Source organism: Lissotriton vulgaris, chromosome 12, assembly GCF_964263255.1.
Source record: "Lissotriton vulgaris chromosome 12, aLisVul1.2, whole genome shotgun sequence".
NCBI lineage: Eukaryota > Metazoa > Chordata > Amphibia > Caudata > Salamandridae > Lissotriton > Lissotriton vulgaris.
This window is the reverse complement of record NC_141700.1, coordinates 382,509,040-382,537,002: the sequence shown is the minus strand read 5'-3', so window position 1 is coordinate 382,537,002 and position 27,963 is coordinate 382,509,040. Positions and strand designations below refer to the sequence as shown.

The 27,963-nt window shown below is 44.3% G+C and overlaps 2 protein-coding genes across 3 annotated transcripts in view; both read right to left on the bottom strand.

Moving 5' to 3' along the window:
- The window catches only part of KCTD15 (potassium channel tetramerization domain containing 15), a 188,436-nt gene that overhangs the window by 16,540 nt on the left and 143,933 nt on the right, over positions 1-27,963 (bottom strand). For both annotated transcript variants that reach the window (XM_086945145.1, XM_086945144.1), the window contains 2 exons: positions 26,874-27,018; positions 19-324 (listed from right to left, as the gene is read on the bottom strand). In XM_086945145.1, coding sequence (XP_086801271.1) covers positions 19-324; positions 26,874-27,018 — 451 coding nt within the window. The remainder of the gene's footprint in view (positions 1-18; positions 325-26,873; positions 27,019-27,963) is intronic.
- Positions 21,012-21,857, bottom strand: LOC147674082 (uncharacterized). Its single transcript, XM_086946457.1, has one exon. The coding sequence runs from the start codon at positions 21,855-21,857 to the stop codon at positions 21,012-21,014; it is 846 nt and encodes a 281-aa protein (XP_086802583.1).

Genomic DNA, 27,963 nt, shown 5'->3' with positions numbered 1-27,963 from the left:
TACTTTTACCAATCTCACCTGAACAGAGTTTAACCGGCAGTATCCGTTCAAGGGGAATCTGATTACGTGGGTTGGATCTTGGTTCCAGCCTGCATTGACCGAGTTGCACATCACATCCCCTGTCTCAGGGAAAATTTCTTCTATTAATGCTTTCTCCCCACTCAGTGCAATCCGCTCTCCAAGGTCCGGACTCACTCTCACCACCAGGCAATCACATGGCTGGAAATGTTTTCTTTGTTCTTTGTCCTGCTTCCAGCGCTCTAGTTCCTTGATCATTGGCTGCAGCTGGTAGTACCTTGCTTCTTCATATAAGAGATGGAATTCCTATTGGAAAAAAAACAATTACAATAAATTGACCATTTCAACACTTAGACATGCACATTCCTGCTTATTGTCAACAATGGGTGCATAGCATGGCGGTGACAGGCAGTGAAAGCTGCAAAACTCCCCCCTCGCCATTGGAGAAAACTCTGCCCGTCAAACTAACAATGCATTGACAGGAACCTCCGTAACAACAGATCCAGCCAATGCTAAAGATGAATGCTGGACTGGCGGCCGTCTCAGAATTTGACAGGCAGGGACTCTTTTGCGGCGATAGAGTACTTTACTCTGTCGTCCTAACGGAGTACGTCCTCGTGACAAACTCTAAATCAGTATCCAGATATGTGAAGGAATGCACACCATTCTTTCTTTGTGATTTAAAGTTTTTTTATATTCCTTCCGCGTGCAAACTTGATGGGATTTGTATTTCTTTTGCGGTCGTGGGTTGGGTCATATGGGTAGTTGGAATCACGGTATAGGCTGGAATGTATAGAGGAAGGCGGAGTAGCGCTCAGGGACATTTTATGGGGGCCATCATGCAGGAGTTGGTGATTGAGTATTTGTTTGGTGGAGGCAAGGGAAGCAGCTGAGGCGGGTTTACCGTCAAACACAGGATTGGGATTTTGCAGGTACACAGTAAGGCTTTTTTTGTTGGTAATTTGGAAACGATTACATTGTGGGTGTTGATTTGGTACACATCTAGGGTGAGGTTATTACACGGGGTGGAAAGTTTGCATGTTCTACCTGACGGTGAATGTGGGGGACACGTTTGGCATAATTTGAGGGAGATACTTATTGGTATTGGGGCAAGGGTGATAAGCGTTGGCAAAGAATGGGTAATTTCTTAAAATGCATGGAGTGGAACTTTTGCAACTAAATTTTGTAGTTTCCCCTGACAAAGGACAGGCAAGTCCGAAATGTATTGGGTTATGTGAATCTGGCTACCAAGGATGAATGATGTATTCCTGTGGGGTATAGTACAATGCCTGGATAGGTATATCTATAGCATTTTTAAGCAATGGGAAAACATGATGCCTTCGATGTGGACAATAAAGAAAAGAATAATTTGACAAAAAGGAATAAGTGTGATTAAAATGGATTATTAAATTCAGGATGGAGTCTATTGAGTACCCGTGGATGTTGTTTGCGACTGGATATGGGGCGTAAACTCGCTCCATACTTTGTAAACTCTAAATCAGGCCATCTATTCCTATTATTAGATAGCACATCTTTTTGATAAAAAACTTTAGATCGGTTGAGCTAGAAATGATTTTTATGCATCAAATGATGGATTATGTGGCAAATCCATAATTATGTGGAAAAAAACCTGTGGTTTCAGAATTACATGATTCCAGTGGCCCTGACTATAGGATTCAATCTGCACCTTACTGATGATGCCCAAATAAACTGAAACCAGTCAGAGGTTGGTAGTGTTCCCGTTCTAAGGGGATCAGTCTTGTCAGTTTGGGTAGGACCACAACAGAGTTGCATATTGCTTGATTCTGTCTAAAAAGCAATGATGGCCAAACAAAAACCAATGGGCTAGATTGTGACCCAGATTAATTAAACAAATCCACCCATCACTTGTTTTCTTCACTGTTACCCTATGGCCTGCTTCGCTTGGTAGACCACAGACGAGTGGGACAGCTGCCCCCCCTCTTTTTTGAGGGGGAAAATAACATCCTTCAACCTTGGGCAAGGCAGGGATTTTTATATTGAATTAAAGCGCCAGCCATTTAGCAAGAAGGCCCAATACATATACCCCTATGTCGCTGAGCAAGTTTTGAACAAAAAAGCTGAGATAACCCCAGCTGCTGGGCAAGGTGGAGGCGGTAATATATAAATAATACATCAACCTTTGAAAATTGCGGGGGTTAAAAGCCATATTGTCCACAAGTTGGTCGATATTTAAGAGTATCCCACTTCATCTACTTTGCCAAGATAGGGTTCATTAATTTCCCCCACCTGGCCAAATTGCAATTTTTTCAAATAACCCCAAGGTTTATGAACATTTGTGGTTGTTTGCCAGAATATCAGTTACAGAAATATTGTCTAACATAAATACCATTTCCTAAATATGGTTAACAGAATATCATCCATTTGGGTGTTGATTTTCTAACATTAACTGCAATGGTGCCATATTTTTGTAGACAATATTTAGGATACAATATCTTTGTCGTATGATATTCTGACAATGATCTTCTGGTATCACATCAACATTTGCTGTGGAATAAAAACAAAAATAGGAATCCACTTGGCCAAGTTGAAAAAGGGTTCAAGGCTGGCCTGGCTCCCAATCTCTTCATTAATCAAGGCAGGCTGTTACATTTTAACAAAGCTGCAATTTTGTTCAAAAGGTTTCATTTTCATGCAGATTTTGCAATGTATTTAGGGTTCTGGATACGTTTGTAGCGAGAAACAAATCTCCCCCTTCTCATCTTTAGGCACGGCAAAGGATACAAATAAACCAATTTTCCTTCAGCAAGTCAGAGGGAGTGTACCTCTAAATCCACTAGAGCAAGATGGTGGGGGGCATACGCCCTTCAGACACCTATACAGACACCATACGCCCACAGACATGCATACTTAATCAAAAACCCACATACGTGGCACCAAGCCCACATACTCCCCACGAGGCACCCGCACACCTCTCCAGTTCCAAGAAAACCTTGAAGCTAGAAACAGACACTCATCCCCAATTACTTTCCACGAGACACCCACACACCTTTCCAGTTCCAAGAAAACCTTACAGCTAGAAACAGACACCATTTGGGAGGCGCTTGCACAAGCACAAGCAGGGCTGTAGGATATTGCAACAGAGCAAAGTCAAAGGCTCCAGCCAAGCAGGACATAGGTGTAGAGGCCAGTTCTGAGCACCGGGCATGAGTGCAATGGATGGGCGCCTCCAACGAGGCTGTGCAGAAGGAGTTTTGGTGAGGTGTGGTCAAACATAAAATGAAAACAGAGGCTCCACCTCTTGCTATATATAAACTCAGTTAACATCACACGAGTAAATACTATCAATATAGAAGAACACATCAACCTTTAACATATCTTCAACCTAAAACAAAAAAAATATGTAATCTCATGAAAAAATAAAGATAAAAGTGAGTTAAGTTCCACTAATAAGTTGGCATGGGCTATGCCACAAAAATTAAAAAGACAGAAACATTCTAAAGATAAGGTTCACTCTTATCTTTTACCACCACCATAACCACTTAACTTTAACTCTCTCATATGCCGAACTTCCAATAAGATACATGTTTTACCAAACTACAGTTTCAACAGAACATCACCCTCGCCGTCAGTGCATGCCTTGGAAGAACCCTTTCAGCGGATTGATACAGGTAGTAGCCAGTAGCATAACTAAAAGGCTAAAATACACCTCTTAGCTGATCTAAGAGGCGAACTAAATTTGCTGAAGGAGGCGGGCTCAAAGCAACTAATGGGTAAATGGGACTGACTCATAGTCATTCTCTGCTAATGACAGTAGGGCTTGGTAATCACCAGAACTACGAAGAGTTAGAGCCTCTGGAATTATACGTAATGCACATCCTGATCTTTGCTTGCAAGCGAGCCTAGTCTGGCTTGTAACTTGCACTTTTTAAAATCTGGCGAGTGTTTTAGAACTTCAAGAGATTGTAAAAAGTTTTGTGAAGCATGTTGTAAGGCAGTACTCATGAAATAAAATACATATTGGTATCAATTCAACGAGAAATGCTTTATTCCACATTTTCCCACTATGATGCATTTCCCAAATATGTGATTCGTTCCAGTTTAGTGGCCTTAAGTTGTATTAAGGCCAACTCTGCAGTGTCTTACAAAAACACATAGTGGCAGCTATACTAACATTTTGATCTGGGTTTTGGTCACAAAAGTTACAGAAACTGATGCAAAATGTTTATTTGTGAATTACAAAAACATATTTTGTGCTGCAAAGATGCTTGAAAGTAATGCAAAGCAAGTTAAGAAGGGATTGGTGCCCAAATATACTAAGAGGATACAACCAGACGTGGGGCTCCTACAGGAGACCCATCTTTTGGGGACACAGTGCAGGTTCCTGGAAAGAGGTGACTCACTGCTCTGGCCCATAAGGGTTATACCTCGCCTCGGGGTCCCTGGGTGTTGCCGTTTTAATCCAGAAGAACCCTCCCTTCCAGGTGGTTCAGCGCTGGATAGATTCTTCCCTCAGATATGTGGGGTTACAAGTGCTATGAGGATGGACAGATGTTACTTTGCTTAGCGTATACATGCCACCTGGCTACAGGCCCCCATGATGACGAAACTCTGATAAATTGTGTTGGAAACAAACTCCCATGTGCACATTCGCGGAGAGTATTTTAACGATGTAATGGCTATACATCTGGATCTCACTGGGACACCTATCCCGACTATGTCGCTTTCACGCTTTGTCACTACCCTTGGCCTCGCGGACTGCTCTGTAGGGCACAACCCACTGACAGGATATACTCATACTTTTCTGGGGCCCACAGGGTGTTTTCACACTTACATTATATCTTTGCACTGGTGGGAGAAGTGGAAGGTATACTTCAGGCAGAATACTTGGCCCGGGACTTCTCTGATCACTTCCTCGAACTATTGAAGATGGGTAGACGAGACCCCAGGGATGGTATTTGGTGAAGACTTAATGCATGGGACTTGCAAGATTGGGAGGTGGACATATGGCTACGAATGAGCTGCAAGCTTTACTTTCAAGAGAAAGAGGCTCAGTCAATTCCACAGTGACACTGTGGGAGGCCTACAAGGTGGTCCTGCAGGATAGGGCCCGAAACTTGATTGCCCAAAAGAGGAGGAGAAAGGTGGGAGCCCTAGACCACAGACTCCTGGAAGTTGAAGGAGATCCAGGTCTGGAGATGGAGCCCCCTAGACTTAGACAATTGAAACTCCTGAGAGCCAAGTACTGTGCTCTGGTGCACAGTGTGGTGGCAAAACAAATGCTGGCTATGCTCCATAGGCTGTATGATACTAATAATAAAGCCAGGAAGCTTCTGGCGTGGCTGGGTAGGAAAGAAGTAGTGGCCAAATGGGTTTCGTGGATAGTCAGGCCGGAGGGAAACTATTTTGAGATGGATGATTCTATTACACAGGCCTTCACACATTATTACGAGGAGTTCTGTAAAGCTAAACCCTGTCATGTTGCACCACGTATTGCTCATTACTTGGCGTCTGTTTCCACCCCTGTGTTGGATGCACAGATGCGTGAGGCGCTAGAAGCAGAAGTTGCACTGGCGGAGGTCGAGGCCGCTATGAGGAAGTTACGATCTAACAAAACGCCAGGTCCCAACAGACTTCTGGTGAAATTATTCAAGTGATATATAGGGTTACATGGACCTCACACACATAATATGTTCTTGGAGGCCGGTAGCAGGGCATTCTGTTACCAGACCTTTGGCGGGCAGTTATAGTGGTGATACATCAAGAGGGTAATCCCAAAGAGCACTGTGATTCTTATTGCCAGATTTCGTTACTAATATCAAAGTCAAAGTCTAGGCTACAATACCTGCCACAAGACTACTGCCAGCTTCATGCCCGGTAGGTCCACCCATTATAATTTACGACGGGCAAATAATTGGCTGAATTAAGTCTGCACCAGGCCAGAAGCCCATGTTCTCCTCGTACTGGACGCGAAGAATGAGTTTGACGCAGTGCACTGGCCCTTCTTAGAAAAAACTTTGATAAAGTTTGGCTTTGGACCCCAATATAAGAAGTAGGTGGGGATGCTTTATCAATCAAGTCAATGTAAAGGTGTCCTCTGACTTCCCAATTTGCCGAGGTATGAGGCAGGGCTACCCTCAGTTCCCCCTCACAATAGAATCGTTGGTTTGCGTTCTGTTGAACAACACCACCCTGAGGTCTGAGGTTTCCAACTTGCAGGAGTGGAGGGACTAGAGAAAGCATTTTCCTATATATGGATCACATCCTCTTAAATGTGACTGAACTGCTGACGACCCTCCCTCGGATGTTTCCCTGTTTGAGGAATATGGCAATCACTCTGCTTATCAGATTAATTGGGGCAAGTCAGTACTTTACCTTCCACAGGGCAGGATGGACGGGGAAGGATGTCCCTCCTCCCATGTAGCCTGCTCCGAGCAGAAGATAGCTTCAGGTATTTAGATATTTTTATGACACTGCAGAGAGATCTCTGCTTCAAGCGGAACCTGGGGCGGTTGGCATGAGCATGTTGGGAAGACATAGAAAGGTGGAGAGGGCTGCCCCTCAACTCTTATGGGGGCCTTAGCAGTGTTCAAGATGACCTCCTTCCCAAAGCTGCTATATGTTCTGCAGAACACATACTATCGGATCCCTCAAAGGTCATCACTGGCTTACCTGTGGGATGGAAAACACCCCATAACTGCCCTGAAAATGCTGCAGTGTAATCCCTGCAACGGGGGTCTGGTCCTTACGGACCTGAACAAATCATCCGACTAATGTCGATGAATCGTTGTTTGCCCCACAGGATCATTCCACCATTAGGCTTGAGAGGGCGTAATGGGAGAAACAATACTGTCTACATTATCTATACAGGGGAAAGAGGACGCAGAGACTCCTCCTGGCCTTGTAAAAGGCCATAGCAGCCGGGTGGGGGGGACAATGAAACGCATGGGCTGGCGCTGCAGACCCTCAAGGGAAACACCCTTATGGGAGGGGACATGGCTTCTGGAAATATGGAAACAACAGGGTTTTGAGGCTTGGGATTTCCTTTGGATCTCAAAGGTAGGCACTCTACTAGAGGGAGGGGACTGAATGCCATTCACCTCACTGCAACGCAAATAGGGGATGAACGTCAATCAATTTGTGAAATATGCATAGGTACGCCATGCCGGGGAGGGTATACCTGAATCTGCCCCAGTAGAAGGGGATCTGCTAAACGGGGAGTATGAAAAGGATGCAGTCTCCCTAACTTATAAAACTTTCAATATATGCTCAACACTCTCCGTTGGCTGCGAGTGAAATGGGTGGACGATATATGAGATCTGATGGACATATACTGGGAGGCGGCCCTAATGCACCCACTGGAGGTGGCAATAGAATCGAAACTCCGCCTGATACAATTTAAGTTCCTTCATAGGGTTTATTATGACAGGAGGCAACTGAATTTCAGTGGAAAACACAAGACCCACATTGTTTGAGGTGCCATGTTGGGGATCGTCCTTTTTTTCACACAGTCTGGAGATGTTCAGTGATCCAAACCTATTGGGAAGTGGTGATTGAGGAGCACGGCAAGGTTCTCACAGACTCGATCCTGCTGGATCCCAAATTTGTACTCCTGGGGATCCCTAACGAGGATTTGCCAAGGGCAAAATTGCTGTTCTGCGGTCTAGGACTAGTGGTGGCCAAAAGAGATATAGCCCGCTACTGCGAGTGTGGGGGACAGCCCAACACTCCAGGAGTGAAAAAGGGGTATGGACATGTATAGGGTGGCAATCGAAGACACATACACCAGCAGGGACTGCTCCTGTAAGTTTTTTTTAGATATGGGGTGGATGGATGCACTACTACTTACTGGAGAAGCCCGTGTTGCACTGGGGCCATATGCCTGAAATCCTGTGTGATGTTCTTTTTTCACTGATGCACCCAATGTAAAATCCAATAAAAAATGTTTTTCAAGAAAGTAAAAGTACTTTGCATCAAGGAGGCTTTACATGGGTGGTACATAGGCATTTTCCATGCAACCACCCATAGACACTTTGTCTAGGAATAGTATTGTGCACTGGAATTGCATCCTTCCAGTACACAACCTATGCTAGACATAATGCCTACATATTTGCACCATTGTGCAAAGGTGTGTTCTTGGCTCTAGCCAGCACTAGGGAGGGATCAGACCAGTACCCTATGTTAATATATATGAAACTTTCTTATTCTCTCCCTCATTGCGACACACCAACGTTGGTTGCTGAATGCATGGCATGAGTTTTTAGTAAATCTACCCCACAGAGTGGGTATTTGCCAAGCGGATTGCTATAACTCACCACCCACCCTGGGGTAGGCTAGGGCCCAGGGCAGAGCGAAACATCCTACATTTTCCCCTTCTTGGCTCGGAGACCAATGCAAGCACATCCCCTTGATGAATGTGTGACTAAAGGGAATTGCCTCCCGAATCCAGGCAGTAGAAATCTAAACCACCTTAAAGTTAGGGTGCCTACCTACACAAAAAAAAAGAGAACAGGAAAGTTATGAGAGCATTAGGCCTCATGATAACTGATAACTAAGTGGCACAAATTAGTAGATAGGCAGGGATTATAGGAGCCCTGGCAAAGGCCGGAGACGCAGATGGGCTTTCTGAACGGCCGAAAGAAGTTGGCATAAGTGGTCGGATAGATGAGTTATTGCATCTCATCTGACACCCAAGATATATGGTGTTTTGATCATATTCGCGGTACCCTGTAGTAAAGAATATTCTCTGGGGTATACAGAAGGGGTATTTTTAACACTTGTATGGATTCATGCTATAATCTAGCATTCACTTAGCTAAAAACTCCCAGCAATGGTTCAGTCCACCACGGTGGTATTTACCTACCAAGATGTAGGAAATTGCCTACGATGAAGCATGTCACAATATGTTGTGGGTGTGATGATTTCTCCAAAATTGTTTAGGATTCCTGTAGGGTATCCCAAGAAGTACCCTTTATTGACCTCAACATTTTCAGTGTGTTATTCTTATGATAGGGAGGATATGCCTTGGTTAAATTCTTCTCTCTATTTTATTATGTATTTATATTTTTTGTTTTGCCCATTGATTCCTTAACCAACACACCTCAAGGATTTAAACTGATTCTTCCTTTCAACATCCTGAAGCTGCTGAATGAATCCCCTTTCCTACCAGCGTTGTTCAACCTCTTAAAATATGCAGTAGTACCTGCCTGCTATAGATTCCTGCTGCAGAGCCTAATGACCTCACCAACTTACCTTACCTTTAATATGCCATGCAAGACAAGCTATTAGAATGTACATGCTGGAGTATGATGAATCTGATAACTTAATCCACAAAAAGGGAACACGTTGATCTACCCGAAGAAATACTGTTATTCCCCATGTCAATTCTAGCAAGAGAACCCACACAAATGCTACAGTAGCTTTTAAGCGTGAAAGCTGGAAGCTCTTAAGTTTGCATGAGCATTGGTATTAAAGATGACCACATTTTGCTGTACTAAAAATGTGATACAGTTTAAGGAATAAATAACATGCTGCTTAACTATCATTCCGCTTTCAGTTCTATATCAGGTAAACATGATCCGTACAAGCAACCAACCACAAGGACGAATTCAGCACCTTCGACAAGTTCCATATAGCCTTAACTTATCCTCTGCTTGCATTGAGATCGTGGCTAGGTAGATAAACAGATTCTGCTGAAATGGCTGGGAAAAGGAATGAGATTGGCTTGAACTTCACAAGAACGGATCAAATGCTCCTTTCATACCATAATGAACAGCTTTTTGAAAGTACATTTCAATGCACCAAAAAGGACTACTTGTGGTATTTCATCAAAATCTTCTCGGTCTCTAATTTTGTCCATGTGTACTGAACCAATATCACAAAATGTATATAGGAGATCCTATAGACTTCTGGATAAAAGAGAACTTCCTCTGGCTGACATACCATGCATAATCAACGCTACAAGCCAATTTGTTTTTGTGGATTAATGTAAAAAAACATTTGGCTCAACAGATTAGCCCTAAATAATGTCAAATATAATCTTATACGGAATGCAGATTTGATGATTGATTATGGTGAGAGATAAATGATGTTGCTGTTCTGCTCACTTATCCTTCTTGTTCAAGTTGCAGCAGTTTCATGATTGGTGGCTCATCAACTGAGCTCCCCAGAAGTCAACAACAACTTCACAACACATAGGTATGCATTTAAAATCCCAGTTTCTTGGCTCAATATTGAGGTAGGCCAATTGTAAGTTTGAAAATAAATACATATTCTCCTGGTGAATAAAAAAAACGTAAGTTGTAAGGATAGAAGCAGCAACATTGTTTTTCACAGCTGCCTTCCCTGGGTGAAGCAGATCCTTAGGGCTGAAGTAAGAAGGACACCTGGGACATCTGGTCTGATTCAAGAGCTCTCCTCTGTAGGGCCATTTACAGCCCAAAATAAATTACAGGCCCCAAACACCCTAGAGCATCAGATTAAGACTTGCATATAAAATGTGAAAAAGCAGTTTATGCGCCATTTTTGCACACATTATTTTAATATTTTTTTATATGTTGCATGGAAATTTCCATCAGCTTAAAGTTGGTGGGACAAACCTGGGAAAAATAGTAGGAAGGTCAAGCGTAGTTGAACAACCTCTCTATGTGAGTGCTAGATATGGGGAAAACACCATTTGTGCCAGATTTCATACTACAACATGGGTCTGCAAGACCCTGGTAAAATCTGCACATCAATGCACAATAGTACTTGGGAGGATAGTGCTTTGAGAGCTAGCACAACATGAGACAACCAGATATTCTAACTTGAAAGAAGAAGGATCTTGTTCCCCGGGGCATAGTAACTTCCCCACTGGGGGGAGAGAGGCTGCTAATGGTCCCACTGGGTAGAAGTTCTTTCAAGGAAAGCTAGAATTGAGCTAAGTGGCACCTGTCAAGATTTTACAAACTGCACCTGCTCAGTTCGCATATTGTATATTGTGCGGACACTGCTGCTTCAGGGGTCTTATAGTCAACAGGCCTGTGACGCTGACTAGTTGATTGCCTCTATAGGACTATAACCCCCAGCAGGATTCCCACAGAAGTTTAAATGTTTGGGCTAAGCAGGGTGCAGGGCAGCCTTAACACCCTGCAGCAACAAATGCTTACTAAGCGCCAAGACGCCTTCGGGCATTCGCGTGCTTTATAAGTTGATAAATCAAATCTTACTTGCCTCCAGTAAGTAAGCGCAAGTGAGGTGCATATGGAGAACAATCAAGCCTTCCAAGGGCAGATCTATGATCTATGAACTATGTCAGTATGTTTTATTGCATCTGATAGGATATAGGCCAATGTTCCTTCTTTTAAGGACACTCACTTAGATTAACATGTACATGGAATGCTTGTCTTTCTTACATCAAGGAGCCTAGTTACAAGAGGGTTTGCATCCCATTTGCACCACGCAAAGTGGTGAAAGTGCTTTGCAAACCTTAAGTCAGATTAATGAAGTTACGCAAGGCCACTTTGTGTGGGAATGAGTGACTCCATAAATCTGGAGTAAGGCAAGCCAGCGCAACTCACTTTTTTGCCTCATTCGGGCCTGGGGAGGCATTCTGTGGGAGTGGCATGGGTGCAACTCCCATGGTTTTTGACGCATTCCCAGATTTACAAGAACTGGTAAACCTGGGAAAGCGCCAAAAAGATATGCCTTTCCAGGAGAAGCGTAATGAGGAGAAATAGATGTGTTTCTCCTCATTACTTTCTCTTTCAGTGCACACATAGAAATATGCCTCTCAAGATTGTTTTTGTGCAGGAAGGTGCCCCTCCTGCACAAAAACAATCCTGCATGCAACGCAGGCACCGTTGCACCATAGTGCAAGGTTACCTGCATTGGCGCTAGGCTGCCAATAGGGCACCAGTGCAGAAGAAAAGGAAGGAATGCGCTGTATTACCTTAAATACAGCGCATTCTTTTCCTTTCCCCGCCACGTAGTGCAGCGCACCAAGGTGACTTGCTGCGCTGCGTAACTTTTTCATAAATAGGCCTCCTTGATTTCTTCCCTTTAGGACACAGCTCCATTTTTTTTATTCCAAGTTGTTTCTTGGAGTGCTTGATAATTGTGTGATTGGCCCACAGCTGGTTTACCCAGCATGCTTCTCGAAATATTTCTTTTTTTCTGACAGGTAGGTAGTGATAAGTATTGTATACTTTTCCAGTCACTTTAATTTAACACATTTCACTAATGTTTATAGATTGACATGTGCGATTTAATTTTAAAAAATGACAATTTGTATTCCACACAAATTGAATTACTCTATTCACACTTAGCAGGCGTCCAAAAAGTGTTAAATTAAATTCAACTCAGAGATGCCGCTTTTATTACCTTTAAAAGATTGAGTTAAAACCTGCAAGCATCCAACCCAATTTTTTATCTTATGTGAAAACCCTTTACAACTCTTGGGGAAGGTGAGCTTCAGTAGATAAACCCTATTTTTTTTGCATTATTTCCTATGAGCCCTTCAGGCGAAAACATGTAGCAAATTTGTTGAATATTGTACTGCAAATGTGCCCTACAGCCCTATCTTTAAGAACATTGATTGGAGCGAAGAATCCAGAATTTGTCTTACAACGTTGGCTCGCTCGGAGCCATTCACAATGTGGTTGAAAAAAGGGGGGTATTTTTTTCTGTAAACTGCCCTGCGTGTTCTCCTCCAGATGTTACCTTGCAGACAGCCCACCCTGAGAGCAATTAATGAAAGCAAGAGGTGATTATGATGTAGCAATATTGCAAATTGCAGTAATCTCCTTAGCCAAGATGTTTCCCCATTGCTCATGCCTTTTGATGCCACAATGCCCAGCTGGGCTGTAGATACCATGTTGGATACACTAAAGTAACTAGGTTATAACTAGTCCTGGGTTGCTTGTGTTCCAGTTCAGGGAGTAACTGGACTGTTCCCATTGGAGCAGAGTCAAGACTCATTTGCATATGGCTGGGTCCAAACCGAGGTGGCATGGTGTGCAAAATAACCATAGACTGGGATGTGCCCGAGAGATTATGAGTGGTTGAGATTAAGTCAAACATTCCAGGCATCACTTACATGTATTCTTTAGTGTGTCACCCTAAGTGGGACCGGGTATGCCAGGCAGGGGTCCCATGCACAGTATATCACTGGAACCAAGCTATACCTGGCTGATGACCCCTAACAAGGGAAATAAAACGCTCCTGGCTTACTTGTACTCTGGAAAAATCTGGCAGTTCAGGCTGAATTGTTCCCATTGGAGCAGGGTCGAGACTGATTTGCATATGGCTGGCCCAAACTGAGATGGCATGGGGGCAAAATAGCAATAGATTGAGATATGGCTCCAAGTAACTACCAGTGGATGAGATTAATTCAAGCATTCCATCCATCACTTTTTTGCATTCTTTAACATACTGGATACTGAGGAAGAGGCACAAGAGGAGGAGAGTCTATATAGCTTCCAGCAGACACGGGGGCCCTATGGCAGCTGGAGTGTGGACAGTCTTCAATGTGTTCAACAGTCTAATATAGAAGCACTTTGTGAATTTCGAAACATGTGGAAATCCGAATTCCTGCCCTCCCCAGCGATACAACAACGCCAGGCAAATGTTGGTCTCTAGAGGTCTTTTTATGACAGTCACAAGTCTAAAAACACATCTGCCCAGGATTAGAAATCTCGGTGCCAATTTAAACATCAGATCTGAGGTGGAAAAACGTGTATGCGAAACCGTGTTCTAAATATTCACACTTTCAAGCCTCGCAGTGCTAGCGACTACACTTGGAAGACACACTCTGCAGCGCCCCGAGGCATTTAACCTGACTAAATGAAGAGGCACCAACTGATAAATATTCAATAACACTTTATAATGGTTTGTTTGGGCGATGGAAATACCTCATGCAACTCTCTCAGGAAATAGTCCTGCTTTTTAACCTCAAATTCTCTTTAACTGCTGCAAAACAGACATTTACTCCATTGGAATGCTGGAAGCGTTGTTTAAACGTCGCTTATGTCGCTGTCTTTAATATCCGCTCCCCTTTTGCTCAGTGTAAGATATGTTGCGGATGTCGGTAATACACACGCTTTCTTGCAGAGTGCAAACGATTCACAAAAATAATTACAAAATAAAGACAAGATCCGCGCTCAACAGCGCTGTGGAGGCAGCAGCCATTTCCAAGCATCTGCGAGCAGGTGGACTCTGGGGGTGCTGGCATGTGTGTCCGGAGAGATGTGCTATTTTGAATTCAATCAGAAACGTTTCACTCAGGTGACTGGAACTGCTTCTACCATTAAAGTGCCACCAAAAAGATTTTGGGGTAGATTTTCAAACATTATGCATAGGTTTAGCATCACAAAAGTGACGCTAACCAGCACAAAATATTTTTGGGGGAATTTACTTTCCAAAGCAAAACTTGTTTTGCGCTGGAACGTACCCTAAAAGTAGCACAAAGCACTGCTTTGCGTTACTTAGCGCCAAGGGGGCATTACATGGGCGTTCCCATGCAACCACCCATGCCTTTTGATGCAAAACCCTATCTACAAAGAATTGTAGGCAGGGTTTTGCGGCAAACATTAAATAAAGACACTTCAAAGGAAGCGCTAACCGGAGAAATGTTTTTGTTCCTCCTTTCTTTTCCAACTTTGCATGCGTGCTGCACTGTGCAGCACACATACAAAGTGGGGAAATCTTTTTAACCCCTTCGCTGCGGCGGGAATTCCGCCGCAGCGCTAAGGGGGCGGGGGGGCCGAGCGGCGCTCACATGCTCGTGACGGAGCTGCTCCGTCACGAACCGCGGTTGAGCTGTGCTCATGACGGAGCGGTTCCGTCATGGCCCCGCCCGCTCAATGGAACGTCCAGCGCAGGCGCGAAATTCGCGCCGCGCAGGCGCGCCGAGCGGGCCATGACGGAACCGCTCCGTCATGAGCACAGCTCAACCGAGGCTCATGACGGAGCGGCTCCGCCATGAGCATAGAAGGGGTTAACTTGTCTAGGCATGGTATTTTGTACAGGGAGGGTACCCTTCCTGTACAAAACCTATGCTAGACTCACGTACACAGCCTAGCACCATGGCGCTAAGGTGTGTGTGTGGCGCTCGGCAGCTGAAATCAGTGACGTCACTAGTGAGAGGGGAGGAAAGGACCATATCTCTGAAGATATGGCACTCTCCTGCTTCCTTCCTGTCATGCAACGCAGTGCATAGTCTTTCGGTGCCGCACTGCAAGCACTTTTTGGAAATCTGCCCCTATGTGTGAAGTTTTTGTGGTCACAATCAATAGAGGCTGCAAACAGCCCGAGCATTCATTTTGTAAAAAATTTGACACATTAGGTATGCTGAGTAAGGAAAGCTAATGGCCCCATGTACTGTTCTCCAATTCTTGGATAAAACTCCACTGGGTTAGCGTATACAAGATAAAAACAAGCAAACAGTTCACGTGCAATTGCAGATTAACTCCCACATTACATTCTACCCAAGAATAAACAACCGTGGAAGGGAATGGGAAATTGGGGGTTTGTGCCACTGAGGGGGTCGCAGGTTACAAAACGTATTTACAACGATTGCAATGCCGTCAAGGCCACCAGTATCTCTTCTGCAAACGTTCCCTAGCACTACGGAAACTGCCTTGCTTACTGGGTAAACAGAACACTTACAGGCGGGAAGCACTCTTCCAGAAGTGATCTACAATGCATTTAAATACCCAGGACATTGAGTCTGCCATCTTACATCTGCTAACATGGCCAACTCAAAGGTAGAGCTCCATGAAGGGAGACAACATCGCTCAGCAGCATCTTTCAAAGTATGTGGTGTGGGCTGCATGTCTCCCTCTCTTTAGGAAAGTGAGGTACCGCACAAATCCCTCTGGATCATCACCCAAAATCCTGTGGTGGCTTAAACTGACCTTGGCGTATGTTGTTTCTTGTGCATTGTCTGTTCAATAGCTAAAGCACCGGGCACAATGTGCAGAACAGAGAAGGGCATGTTTGTGATGCGGCAGTAATACCTTTTCAGTCTTTGCATTAGTTATTGTGAAAGTCAGTCTATCTTAAGGTGCCTTAGGCCTGAGTTAGCGTTGGGTAGTTAAGAAACCAACACAATTTGTAGAGGAAGTTGTGAAACCTTCACTGGAGCCTTCTACTCTGTTAGATAATCTTCTCATAGATTTACCTCCACCATAGTGATGGTATAGCATAAGTAGCTACACATGAAAATTATTTTCTGGTGTAATCCCATCCAAAGGACGAGTTACCACTTTCTTCTCAAATTAGAAGATTTGATGGTATCACTGAACACTAAACCAATCAGTTTGTGTTACATATAAGCACCTGCATAGGACAACCCTTCCCTACCTGAAAGAAATTATTGTTCCACACAGACCAACTTCTGAAGAGCCACCAGGTCACGTTCCAAGACAAAGAGTGAGCAGCAATATTTGCTCTAAACTCCCAGGTTGTGAAATAATGGTCCGTTCACTAAATGTATAATAGCATTGCTTGATATTTTTGAAAGTGTTTTTGAAGATTGATCACGTTGCTTAAAGGATTTTGACATTGTGAGGAATTTGCTTTCTGTTACTGGGCCACTGCTTTTTAGGTTCGGGGTTTGACAAAGTTGTTGCTTACAATGTACATAAAGTTTGCTTTGGGTCTGTCCCTTTCAACCATTGGCTTTTTTTAACTGCCTTTTCAACTGCTGGCTTGAGACTTTATCAATCATGTCTCACCTCAGCGAAGCAATCATCTATCACCTAATGCTACTGGCTGTTTGGGTGTATTCTTCCACCTCCACCCCAGTGCTTGCATTGAACTGCATGCAGGACTACTTTACAGCTGTAGCCTTCTCTGTCTGCTTCTAAAGGCCACTATCCTTCATGTCCCATTTTGATGTCATGAAACTGCATGCTTTAGTACATGGGTTCCATCCTTTTCTGTAATAAGAGTTTCTTAAGTTGAATGGAAATCATCCTGAGCTACTAATATTATCAGTGTTGTAACACTCACCACATCAGACAACATTACATTAAAGGCCACCTTATGCAAGATTACTAGCAGCGATAACCTCAGTACAGGAGGTAATGTAATAAACGATTTGGCAATTATGAATGTCTCAATATGGGTAATACATACCAGACTTAACTGCAATGCCCTTGGAACCAAGATAATTATATCAGTAATGAGTCTTCCCAATGCTACACGATTTATCACTCAAATATCAGCTTTAAATATGTTTTGGAAATTCAGCCATTTTTCTCCAGACATCAGCTTATAAGTACTAGAAATACGCACATTTTTGTCTCAGATCCACACTTCCAATTTTGGTATACCTATATTAATTCAACCAAGCAAAACCTTCTAATTTAGTACACTGGGCTGCACACAGGAGATCTACTTATAGGTGGCTGGAAAGCTACCAGTAGCCCACGAGCTACTTTTTGGAAAAGCCTGCTATAGTATATTAATTTAAAACCAGACCTTTTGGCTTTGTCAATGTTTGTTTAATGGTGGAAGCAATTGACTTTGTGGTGCAGACTGGTGGTGGATAATCAGTTACAATAATCAAATGAAATCACAGTGATGTAGATGACTTGGCATGAGAAATACACAGTTTTACTGTCCAAGATAAGGAATATGCTACTTACCAGTATGCATCTGTTCTTGGCATAGAGGGCTGCAGAGTGGTACATTTATGAATAGATCGCCATCTGGTGTTGGGCTCGGATGATTGCACTTTGTTTTTCTCCTGGAGAAGTCTTTGTCGTCATAGATGACTCCTCCTCTTGGTGTTAGTGCGCATGGGCATCGGCTCCATCCTTAGATTGTTTTGCCATAGTAGGGTTAGATGGAGTAGTGTAGTAGAATACATAAAGATATGCCCATGTAAGTGTATCTAACTAAGATAATGTTGGGGCAGACACAGGTTTCCGGGGAGGCAGGGAGGGCATGTACCACTCTGCAGCCCTCTATGCCAAGAACAGATGCATACTGGTAAGTAGCATATTCCGTTCGAGGCATATGGGCTGCAGATGGTACATTTATGAATAGATTGTACAGCAGTTACCTCCCTAGCGGTGGTCACCAGTGTCTGTCGCAACTGTTTGAAATAGAGTTTTTAATACAGCTTGGCCCACTCTGGCTTGTTGTGTAGCCTGTACATCAACACAGTAGTGTTTTGTGAATGTATGTGGTGTAGACCAAGTTGCTGCTCTGCATATGTCATCTAGGGGAATGTTCCCTAAGAATGCCATAGATGCTCCTAGTTTTCGTGTAGAATGAGCTCTAGGAGGAATAGTTAATGTTCTCTTTGCTTTAATGTAACATACTTGTATACATTTTACAATCCATCTAGCTATGCCTGCTTTAGAGATAGGATTGCCCTTATGAGTTGGGGAAAATGCCACAAATAGTTGTTTAGTTTTCCTGAAATTTTGTGTCCTTTCTATGTAGTACAAAATGGCTCTTTTGACGTCTAGTGTATGTAGAGCCCTTTCTGCTACTGTCTGTGGTTTTGGAAAAAAGACTGGCAGTTCCATTGGTTGGTTGATGTGAAATGCCGAAATTACTTTAGGCAAGAACTTTGGGTTTGTTCTAAGAACCACTTTATTCTGGTGTAACTGCAGGAATGGTTCTTGTATTGTCAATGCCTGTAATTCACTTACTCTCCTGAGTGAGGTAATGGCTATCAGGAAAGCCACCTTCCATGTAAGGAATTGTATTTCGCACCTATGCATAGGTTCGAACGGTGGTCCCATTAGTCTGGTGAGTACTACATTGAGGTTCCAGACCGGGGAAGGTGGTAATCTTGGTGGAATGACTCTTTTAAGGCCTTCCATGAAGGCTTTTATCGCTGGCACTCTAAACAGTGATATGTGCTGCCTGTTTTGTAGGTACGCTGCTATAGCTGCTAGATGTACCCTGATAGATGTGTATGCGAGATTACATTGCTGTAAGTGTAGTAAGTAGCAAATAATCTCCCTTGTTGATATGTCTAGAGGGTTGATATTATTAGTAGTACAGTGTATAGCAAACCTCTTCCACTTAGCTGCATAGCATGCTCTGGTGGTGGGACGTCTCGCTTGTTTAATTATCTCCATACAATTTGGTGGTAGATCTAAGTACCCAAATTCTAGGATTTCAGGAGCCAGATCGCTAAGTTCAGTTGTGTGGGATCTGGGTGCATTATTTCTCCATGGTTCTGTGTAAGATGCATGGGTAGAATTCTTAGCTTTTGATGTGGCACTTGTGAGAGTTGCAGGAGCGTGGTGAACCACGGTTGTCTTGCCCACGTGGGTGCCACTAGTATCATGGTCATTGAGTGTTGTTGCAGCTTTCTGACCACTAATGGGATTAGTGGGAGAGGGGGAAAAACGTATGCAAATTTGTTGGACCAGTTTATCCATAACGCATTGCCCTGCGACAGGTGGTGTGGGTACCTGGACGCGAAGCTTTGGCATTTTGCGTTCTGATGGGTGGCAAAGAGGTCTATCTCTGGTTGTCCCCATCTTTGGAAGAATGGCTGCAGTATTTGTTGGTGCAGTTCCCATTCGTGTATTTGTTCCGACTGTCTGCTTAAGATGTCTGCTATCTGATTTTGAACTCCTGGTAGGTGTTCGGCTAACAGATAGATGTTTTGAGGAATGGCCCATCTCCAAATTTCCTGTGCTAGTCTGGATAGTTGGAGAGAGTGCGTCCCCCCCTGTTTTTGAATATAATACATTGCTGTCATGTTGTCTGTTCTGATCAGGACAGCTTTGTTGGTAACATGTATTTGGAAGGCTTTCAATGCTAGAAATGCTGCTAGTAGTTCTAGGTGATTGATGTGCAGTCTTTTTTCCTGCACACTCCACCTCCCTTTTACTGTGTATTTTTCCATATGTGCTCCCCATCCTGTGAGTGATGCGTCTGCTGTTATTGTCACCTGTGGAATTGGTTCTAGGAACGACCGCCCCTTGGCAATGTTTGTTGTGTTCCACCACTTCAGAGAGCGGTGTGTGCGGTCGTCTACCAACACCAGATCCGTAATCTGTCCTTGAGCCTGATTCCACTGTGTCGCTAAGCATTCTTGTAGCGGACGCATTTGTAGTTTGGCATATGGTATTAGCAGTATGCAGGATGACATCATCCCTAATAGCTGCATAAACACTCTTGCTGGTAGTGAGTGTTGTGGCTGGAATCTCTGAATGATTGTAAGCATTGTTTGAATCCTGACTGGATTGGGGTATACTTTGGCTTTCCCTGTGTCTATAGTAGCCCCCAGATATTGTTGAACCTTGCTTGGTTGTAGGTGTGACTTTGTGTAGTTCACCGTGAACCCTAGCTGGTGTAGTAGTTGAATTGTCTTTTGTGTGTTTTGAAGACATTCCTCTTGTGACTTGGCCTTTATTAGCCAGTCGTCCAAGTATGGGAAGACATGTATTTGTTGTCTTCTTAGGTGAGCTGCCACCACTGCTAGACATTTTGTGAACACCCTTGGTGCTGTTGTGACACCAAACGGAAGGACTTTGAACTGATAATGTTGTCCTTCTACCACAAACCTGAGGTATTTCCTGTGGGCCTTGTGAATTGGAATATGAAAGTAAGCGTCTTTTAGATCCAGTGTAGAAAGAAAGTCCCCTTTCTTCAGTAAAGGCAGTACTTGTTGTAGCGTGACCATGTGGAAATGCTCCGAATTTATGTATGCGTTGAGAGGTCTTAGGTCCAGTATTGGCCTTAGAGACCCGTCCTTTTTGGGAATTAGGAAGTATAGGGAGTATACTCCTGTTCCTTGTTGGTGCTGTGGAACCTTCTCTATGGCATGCTTTTCTAGCAGGGATAGTACTTCCTTTTTTAACAGTGTCAGGTGATCTTGTTTCATTGGACGCTGCCTGGGGGGGATGTTTGGCGGGGTAGATGTGAGTTCCAGGCAATAACCATGCTGGATAATTTGTCGCACCCACCTGTCTGATGTGATGTTTTCCCAGACAGGTAGGAACTGTGATAGGCGTCCCCCGACCGGTGTTATATGGTCTGGGGGGAGCTGCATGAAGTCACTGTTTTGGGGTTGGAGAGTTGCGGTTGTTGTTGTTCCCGCAACCTCTACCCTTGTTGTTGCTACCTCTGTAGCCACCTCTTGAATTACCTCTGGGTGATGTAGGTGTAAAAGAGGTTTGTTGCTGGTTTGTACTTGTATTTTTGGATCCTCCTCTATAGGCGGATCTACGAAAGGAACCTCTTTGTGTCGGCTGTTGCAATGCTCCCATTGATTTAGCCGTTTCGGTATCTTTTTTCATCTTTTCTAAGGCCTCATCTGTCCCTGTGCCGAAAAGTGTTTTCCCATCAAAAGGTTGGTTTAGTAATGATGTTTGTACCTCTTGTTTGAACCCTGATACCCTGAGCCATGCATGTCTCCTTAACATGATGCTTGTGTTTGTAGATCTTGCTGCAGTGTCTGCCGCGTCTAGGGCGCACTTGATTGAAGTGTTAGTAATTAACTTCCCTTCTTGTATGAGTTGATCTGCCCTCTTTTGATGTTCTTTAGGGAGATGTGTGATGAGTTTTTCTAGTTCATCATAATGCGCTCTGTCATACCTTGCCAGTAGTGCCTGTGTATTAGCTATGCGCCAGCTGTTTGCCGCTTGAGATGCTACTCTCTTGCCCGAGGCATCTATTAGCTTAGACTCTTTGTCAGGAGGTGGAGCTTCTCCTGTGGATAAAGAGTTTGCTCTCTTACGAGCGTTTGTGACCACTAGTGAGTCTAGAGGAATCTGCCCTTTAATGAATATTGGGTCCTTTGGAGCTGCCCTATATTTCTTATCGATTCTTGGGTTCAGTATCCTAGCCCTCACTGGGTCTTTGAATATCTCTGATGTATGACTGAGAAGGCCCTTAAGCATTGGTAGTGTTCCTGATGTTCTTTGCGCGGTAGGTAGTGTTTCTAATAAGAAATCCTCTATTTGAGGTTCTGCATGTAGTTCTACCTTGTGATATATTGCTGCTCTATTAATGAGTTGTGCAAAACCAGTATTATCATCAGGAGGTGAGGGTTTTGAAGGGTACAATTCAGGGTCGTTATCGTTATCTGACCCTACATTGTACTCCTCCCATGGGTCTACCTCCTCTGGGATTGTGTCTTCATCATCCCTAGGATGTTCTCCCTCCCCTGTGTCACTCTCTACATCTGTTGTAGGTGTATATGGTCGTGTGGGAGACATATTTGGCCTATTGTGAGGGAGAGGGGAAGAGGGTGTGTCTCTATGTCTTGGAGAAGGGGGAGGAGTTGTATTTGTCCCCATTGTTCTCTTCTTAGGATGAGTCTTGTCATCCGACTGTTCATTCTTCCTCTTTTTAGGTAGTTCTGTGACTACTTTGCCAGTTTTTGGATCTATCAACAGAGTCTTTTGTTTAGGATCTGTTTTATATTCCTGTGTCGGTACCGCAGTTTTCGGGTCCGAAAGGTGTTTTTTCTTACTACTGTCCATTTGTATTTTCGGCACCGAGATTTTATTCGGATCCGATGTTCTCGGTGTCGAGGATGTCCCCGGTGTCGAGGGTGTTTTCGACATCGACACGTGTTTCGGTGTCGATATGGACTGTTTCGACTTCGAGCTTTCCTTGTCATGGAGCTTCGGTGTCGATGTGGTCCGTTTATCGGAACCACCATGATGGGAGGCCGAGTGCTTCGGTTTCGGTTTCGTTGCCGGGCCCGAAGGCGGGGCGTCGGAAACTTTTTTCGGTTGTCTGACCGGGCTCGAGGGCGGGGTCGACACCGTGCGGGGTCTGTTCTTTGGTAAAGGGACGTCGTCACTCACGGTTTGTTGGACGCCGATTTCGTCGGCGTCGGACTCGCTCTCTTCTGACCCCGCCTCGTCAGCCTCCTCTTCCTCCTCTTCTGGGTGCTGGTCCTCAAACAGATCCGGGATTGCTTGTGACTGCATTCTCGATACCTCGTGTCTTCGGGCTCGACGGTTTCTAATCGTCGATTTTGAAGAAAATGCTGCACAGGCTTCACAGTCCCTGGATTCGTGTTCAGGGGACAAGCAGAGGTTGCACACCTCGTGTAGGTCCTTGTGTGGAAACTTAGCACCACACGTTGGACATTTTATGGATGGAGTCCTTTCCATGGACTCCGGGCTGGACTACGTCGCGTTGGTCTTCTCGTAGTCTTCGTTCTCCGAAACGCGTCGAGATGGAAGTGAAGTCGCGTTCGGTAACAATACCGTCGAATTGGAAAGTTTTACGCGCCGAATATACCGTCTTTTACCGAAGTCGGTCCGGAGCTCTTCGATCCTCATCCGAACCCGATGGCGGAAAAAAACAATCTAAGGATGGAGCCGATGCCCATGCGCACTAACACCAAGAGGAGGAGTCATCTATGACGACAAAGACTTCTCCAGGAGAAAAACAAAGTGCAATCATCCGAGCCCAACACCAGATGGCGATCTATTCATAAATGTACCATCTGCAGCCCATATGCCTCGAACCTAAGTTTACAGTGACTATAAAAAGTTTGACAAATTATGGAATGTTTTGGAAACAAAGTAATGGGCCTCTCTGGCGCATTTTATCATAAATCTGGCATTATGTGGAATTATCTTCCTTAAAATTAAGAAAACCATTATGTAAACAACAAAAAAGACCAAGAACATTTTAACTGCGTAATTTGTGTTGGTGGTAAGGGATGGATTGGACATGATTTAAACTGGCATTCGGGGGGTGGCATAAAAAGGGAGGACTACCTAAAATGAAAGAAGCAATGGTGACAAACATCAAAAAAATTGCCTTAATTATTTCTTGGTTATGGGATCGAGGTAATGGATTTCTTAATAACATATTTATGTATTTTGATATCGATCCAATCAAACCTTCTTCTTTGTAATTCCTGGTTTGGTTTTAATCAGTTGCTAAATATGTCTGCTTTAGAAGCCAGCCTAGTAGCACACAGTTTTGCATCATCATTATCAACAAAAATGTTAAAGTTGATTTCTGACTCCCTATTTATCGATTCTGAGAGCTTTGTTATATCCTTTTCTATTACTAAATGCAGTTGTATAATTTTCACATACTATTATACTATCACATTTTGCAGCGGCGGCCGGCAGAGATCACAGGTGGCAAGCTAGGCGGGTCATGCGCGGGGAGGGGGGATGGGGAAGGGTCGCACATATTTTAAAAGAGTAAGTAAAATAAACTTGCCATTGCGGCAGGTCCCACATCTCCGCTCCTGCTCTTCTCCATCTCGGACGGTAGCACTGTCAGGCCAAATTGACCAATCACAACGCTGCAAACCAGCATTGTGATTGGTAGACACCCAGGCTCTCCTGAGCAATCACAATGCTGCAATGCAGCATTGTGATTGGTTTTGAGCGTCCCGGTTGGATACTCAACTAGGGAATGGGACCCTGGGCTTGTTCTCAATGAAGACTGTAATGCAACCTACATGGAGAACGAGGAAAGTGCGCATGACTGGTTTAAGCGGCCCGAGAGGGCCGACCAAACAGTCATTGCGCACTTAGGAGTGGACAAACCACTCCTCCTCTGCCCTGCTCCGAAAGCAGAAAAGCCCCACCCTCCCGCCCGCAAAGCAGCAGGAAGCATAAAATGATAACAAAATTATTATCATTTTATGCTTCTTCTCCGCACTGCTTAGAAGCTGTGGGGCGATGCTCCTCTGCAATAGTGGAGGAGCCCCCACTGACTTTTTGTGGGGAGATCACAGCAATATTGTGCATATTGCATTAGAAGAAGCTATTTCTCAAATGTAGCCCGCCCCCCAGGTTAAAATGTATCTAAAACCCCATACGATTTGACCAGTGTTAAGCGACCAATCTACACACAGATGCACCATGTACCTTTACATTTGCCCATGCTGTAAGGCAACCTGCCCACCCTCATCCCAAAGCGCATTAGGATTTGTTGCAGAACTTGCCCCACCCCACATAGCAGCGTGAGTGTGTGCGTGGGTCACAAAGATATTAACATATCTCTTAGCCCTATATCCTCTGCTCCATGAATTGAGTCCCCAAAATCCAATTTTCGAAAGTTAGAAGAAGAAAATGTATTTTAGGTCCTCAGATTCCTATAATTGGGGTCCTGTATGTAATGCCCCGCTCAGCCACAAAACACGTGGATACACGAATGAAGCTGTGTGAACTCATTCACGTGTACACTTTAAGCAAGGATGCCAATGGGCCCTGGTGCAAGCAAGGAGAATGGCCCCTTTGACTGCTGTGGGGGTTGTAAAATCCAGTAACTATAAGGGTTCAATGGACCGCTCTAGGCCCCAGTGCCACTGCACCTGCTGCACCGATGGTAGTGAACCCCTGTTTATCAGTCGAACACAGGTGCCCGATATTGACTGCACATATCCTACACGCATTACAGAGCAGCATAAGAGCGACTGAGTCCAAAACGAAGGTCCCAAAACTGACTTTATACTAACACTTCAGACGTGATGTGGGGCAAGAGGTGGGAAGATGTTGGTGACAGCAGTCCCAAAATTGAGCAGTACAAGGCGACACTGGCAAAAATAGTGTTGCGGTGGGTATGTGGAGAAGTGTGGCTCAGGGGTTAGAGGCGGCAGACCTGGAGCTTGAGTTCGGCCCTGGACCAGGGTTCAATTCCCCGCCTCGGCGGGTCTTGGGCTCAAAATTCCACGGACTCGATAATTCTCGCTCCGGTGCCTTCTCGACTCACGGGTTCACACTCTGCGACTCTGGGCAATAGCTTGCTTAATCTCCACAACGGCCCCTCGCAGCGGGATGCCTGGCTTTCACCTTGTGGATACCCTGCCGGGGTTATCTCACAGGGGAATACCAGGACGGGTTCCCTAAGCAAGCGCGGAGATGCCCCAGGGTAAGTCGTGCGCTATATAAGTTTCATTCATTTCATTTCATGGGAAATGATGTGGAGGTGAAAGGTGAGGGTTGTAAATAAACTCCGTAAAAAACCGAAGTGGTGATATAAACAGTAGCAGGAGAGAAAAAAATGCAGGAATGGGAAAAAACAGAAGTAAAAATAAACACAAGCCCGGTAAAAAGTTTTGTGCCCGCTGTATTTGAATTTGACGGTCGTAAAATTGACCAGCCACATGTAAAGTGCACTGTACTGGACTTCAGCACAATATTCTGTTTCCTAATTTTTTCGGCGGTATTTCAATAAGTGCCATTTTCCACAACAAATTCAAAAGGTGTCTACAGGTTTTACCACTGACAGTTTCAAGTAACGGTGACACAAATATGTTTTATGTGACAAGACCAATATTCCCAACAAATTCACATTCAAACAACAACAAAAAACTGGAAGGACTGGTGGCAAACTAACAGTAAAGTGAAGGCATGCAGGTAGTGTCAGGATGGCTCAGTGAATTGAAAGCTCGCAGCTGACGTTCACGGTCATCTGTATGTTTAATTGTTTGAATCTGGCAAGGCCTAATAAGACTTCCATCCTTCCGAGGTCGGTAAATTGGGTAACAGTGACACCAGTTATTCCAAGAAATGGCAGAAGTGCAAAATGAAACGCTGCAAACAATGTTAGCAGAAACGTATTGTGATCGTCTCACCTAAACTATGGCTTTTCAGTATTGCATGCCAAACTAACAAAAGAAATTCAGAAAACCAACCTAAAGGCCTCGTGATCCACAGTTGATGCTGACTTGGCAAAAACAAAAATTTGTGATGAAATAAAACCAGGCGGGAAACTGAGGAAGCCAAAGGCTTCGCCATTTAATTATTTTCGGTAACCATAGCAACCAATAGCTCATCTGTATAGCAACATCTCGAATGTACAGAAACCACAAATGGGAATAAAACTGCAACAGCAAACACTGAGGATTGGTCAACTGGGTTGAGGCTGAACCTACTCGCAAACCTTCCAGTGCGAAGAACTCGGGTGGTAAGGCCATCCCCTCTCACCTTAAAATCATCGGGGAGAAGCAGCTTACACGTCCTCAGGAAACTCAGGATGTATCTGAAAATCTCGCCGTCCCGATCAATGAAGTAATGCTGCTTCAAGCTGTCCAAGACGATTGGCTCTGTGCCGTTGAACAGGCGACTGATTCTGCGCAGAAAACAAGGGACAAGAACAGCATTTAGCCTCTGACACACACATGGTTTGATCCACTGCTCTTAGGGGAGTGGACTGTTCCTGGTAGGTTTTCACAATTGTGAACATACACACAAAGACGTTTAAAGGCATCGGGAAGTGAGCAGTTGTCCAGGGCCCCCGCCTTGCAAGGAGCCCCAGGAAAGTGAACTTTCTCTGTTTCACATGTTTTTGTCTGCATCTCAGCCTTTAATGTATTATTCAATATAGTTTGGTATCATGGGGCTTGAATTAGCAGTAAATGGCTATCAAACGCAAAGTTGTTACGAAGAGGGGCCCCCAAAATCCTTAAGATGACACTGCATGCACAGTCGCGACTTCCTCCACTTCCCACTACTACGACAGGCCATCTGAGGCGCAACGAGTTACGCGTTAATGCTGCAATTACTAGAAAGCAGCAGGTTTTCATAGATAACTTGTCAGGACTAAGGAATATGTACAATTGTAATGCATTTAGAACTGCTTATTTTGAAGAGTGATATTGCTCCCATTGGCTGTACTTTAGTGCCTCATATCCTCACTAAGCACTAGTCTACAGAAGGAACCAAGAGAACCAGGGGGTTCTGCACATCAGTGCCTGGAATGCAGGGTGTATGTGGAAGTAACCATGGGAGTGAGTGTTCTCCAGAAAGATCATTCTTTCAGAAAATGTGGACATCCAGGGAATAGGACTGCAAACGCCCAGGTTTGACCTCTGGAAGCTCACGCTCATGTGTGCACGTTTCATTGATTTCCTCCTGAAGCGAAGAGCAGGTGGTGGTTGAGCACCAGCGGATATTCATGGTGTGCCTCTAATGTTTTAATCATGGCCATGGAGTACACTCTCCATCCATATTTCTCTAGCGGCTGCTAATCCGCTTCCCTCACTTTACTGCCTCCCCGACGCTTCGCCCTCAATAT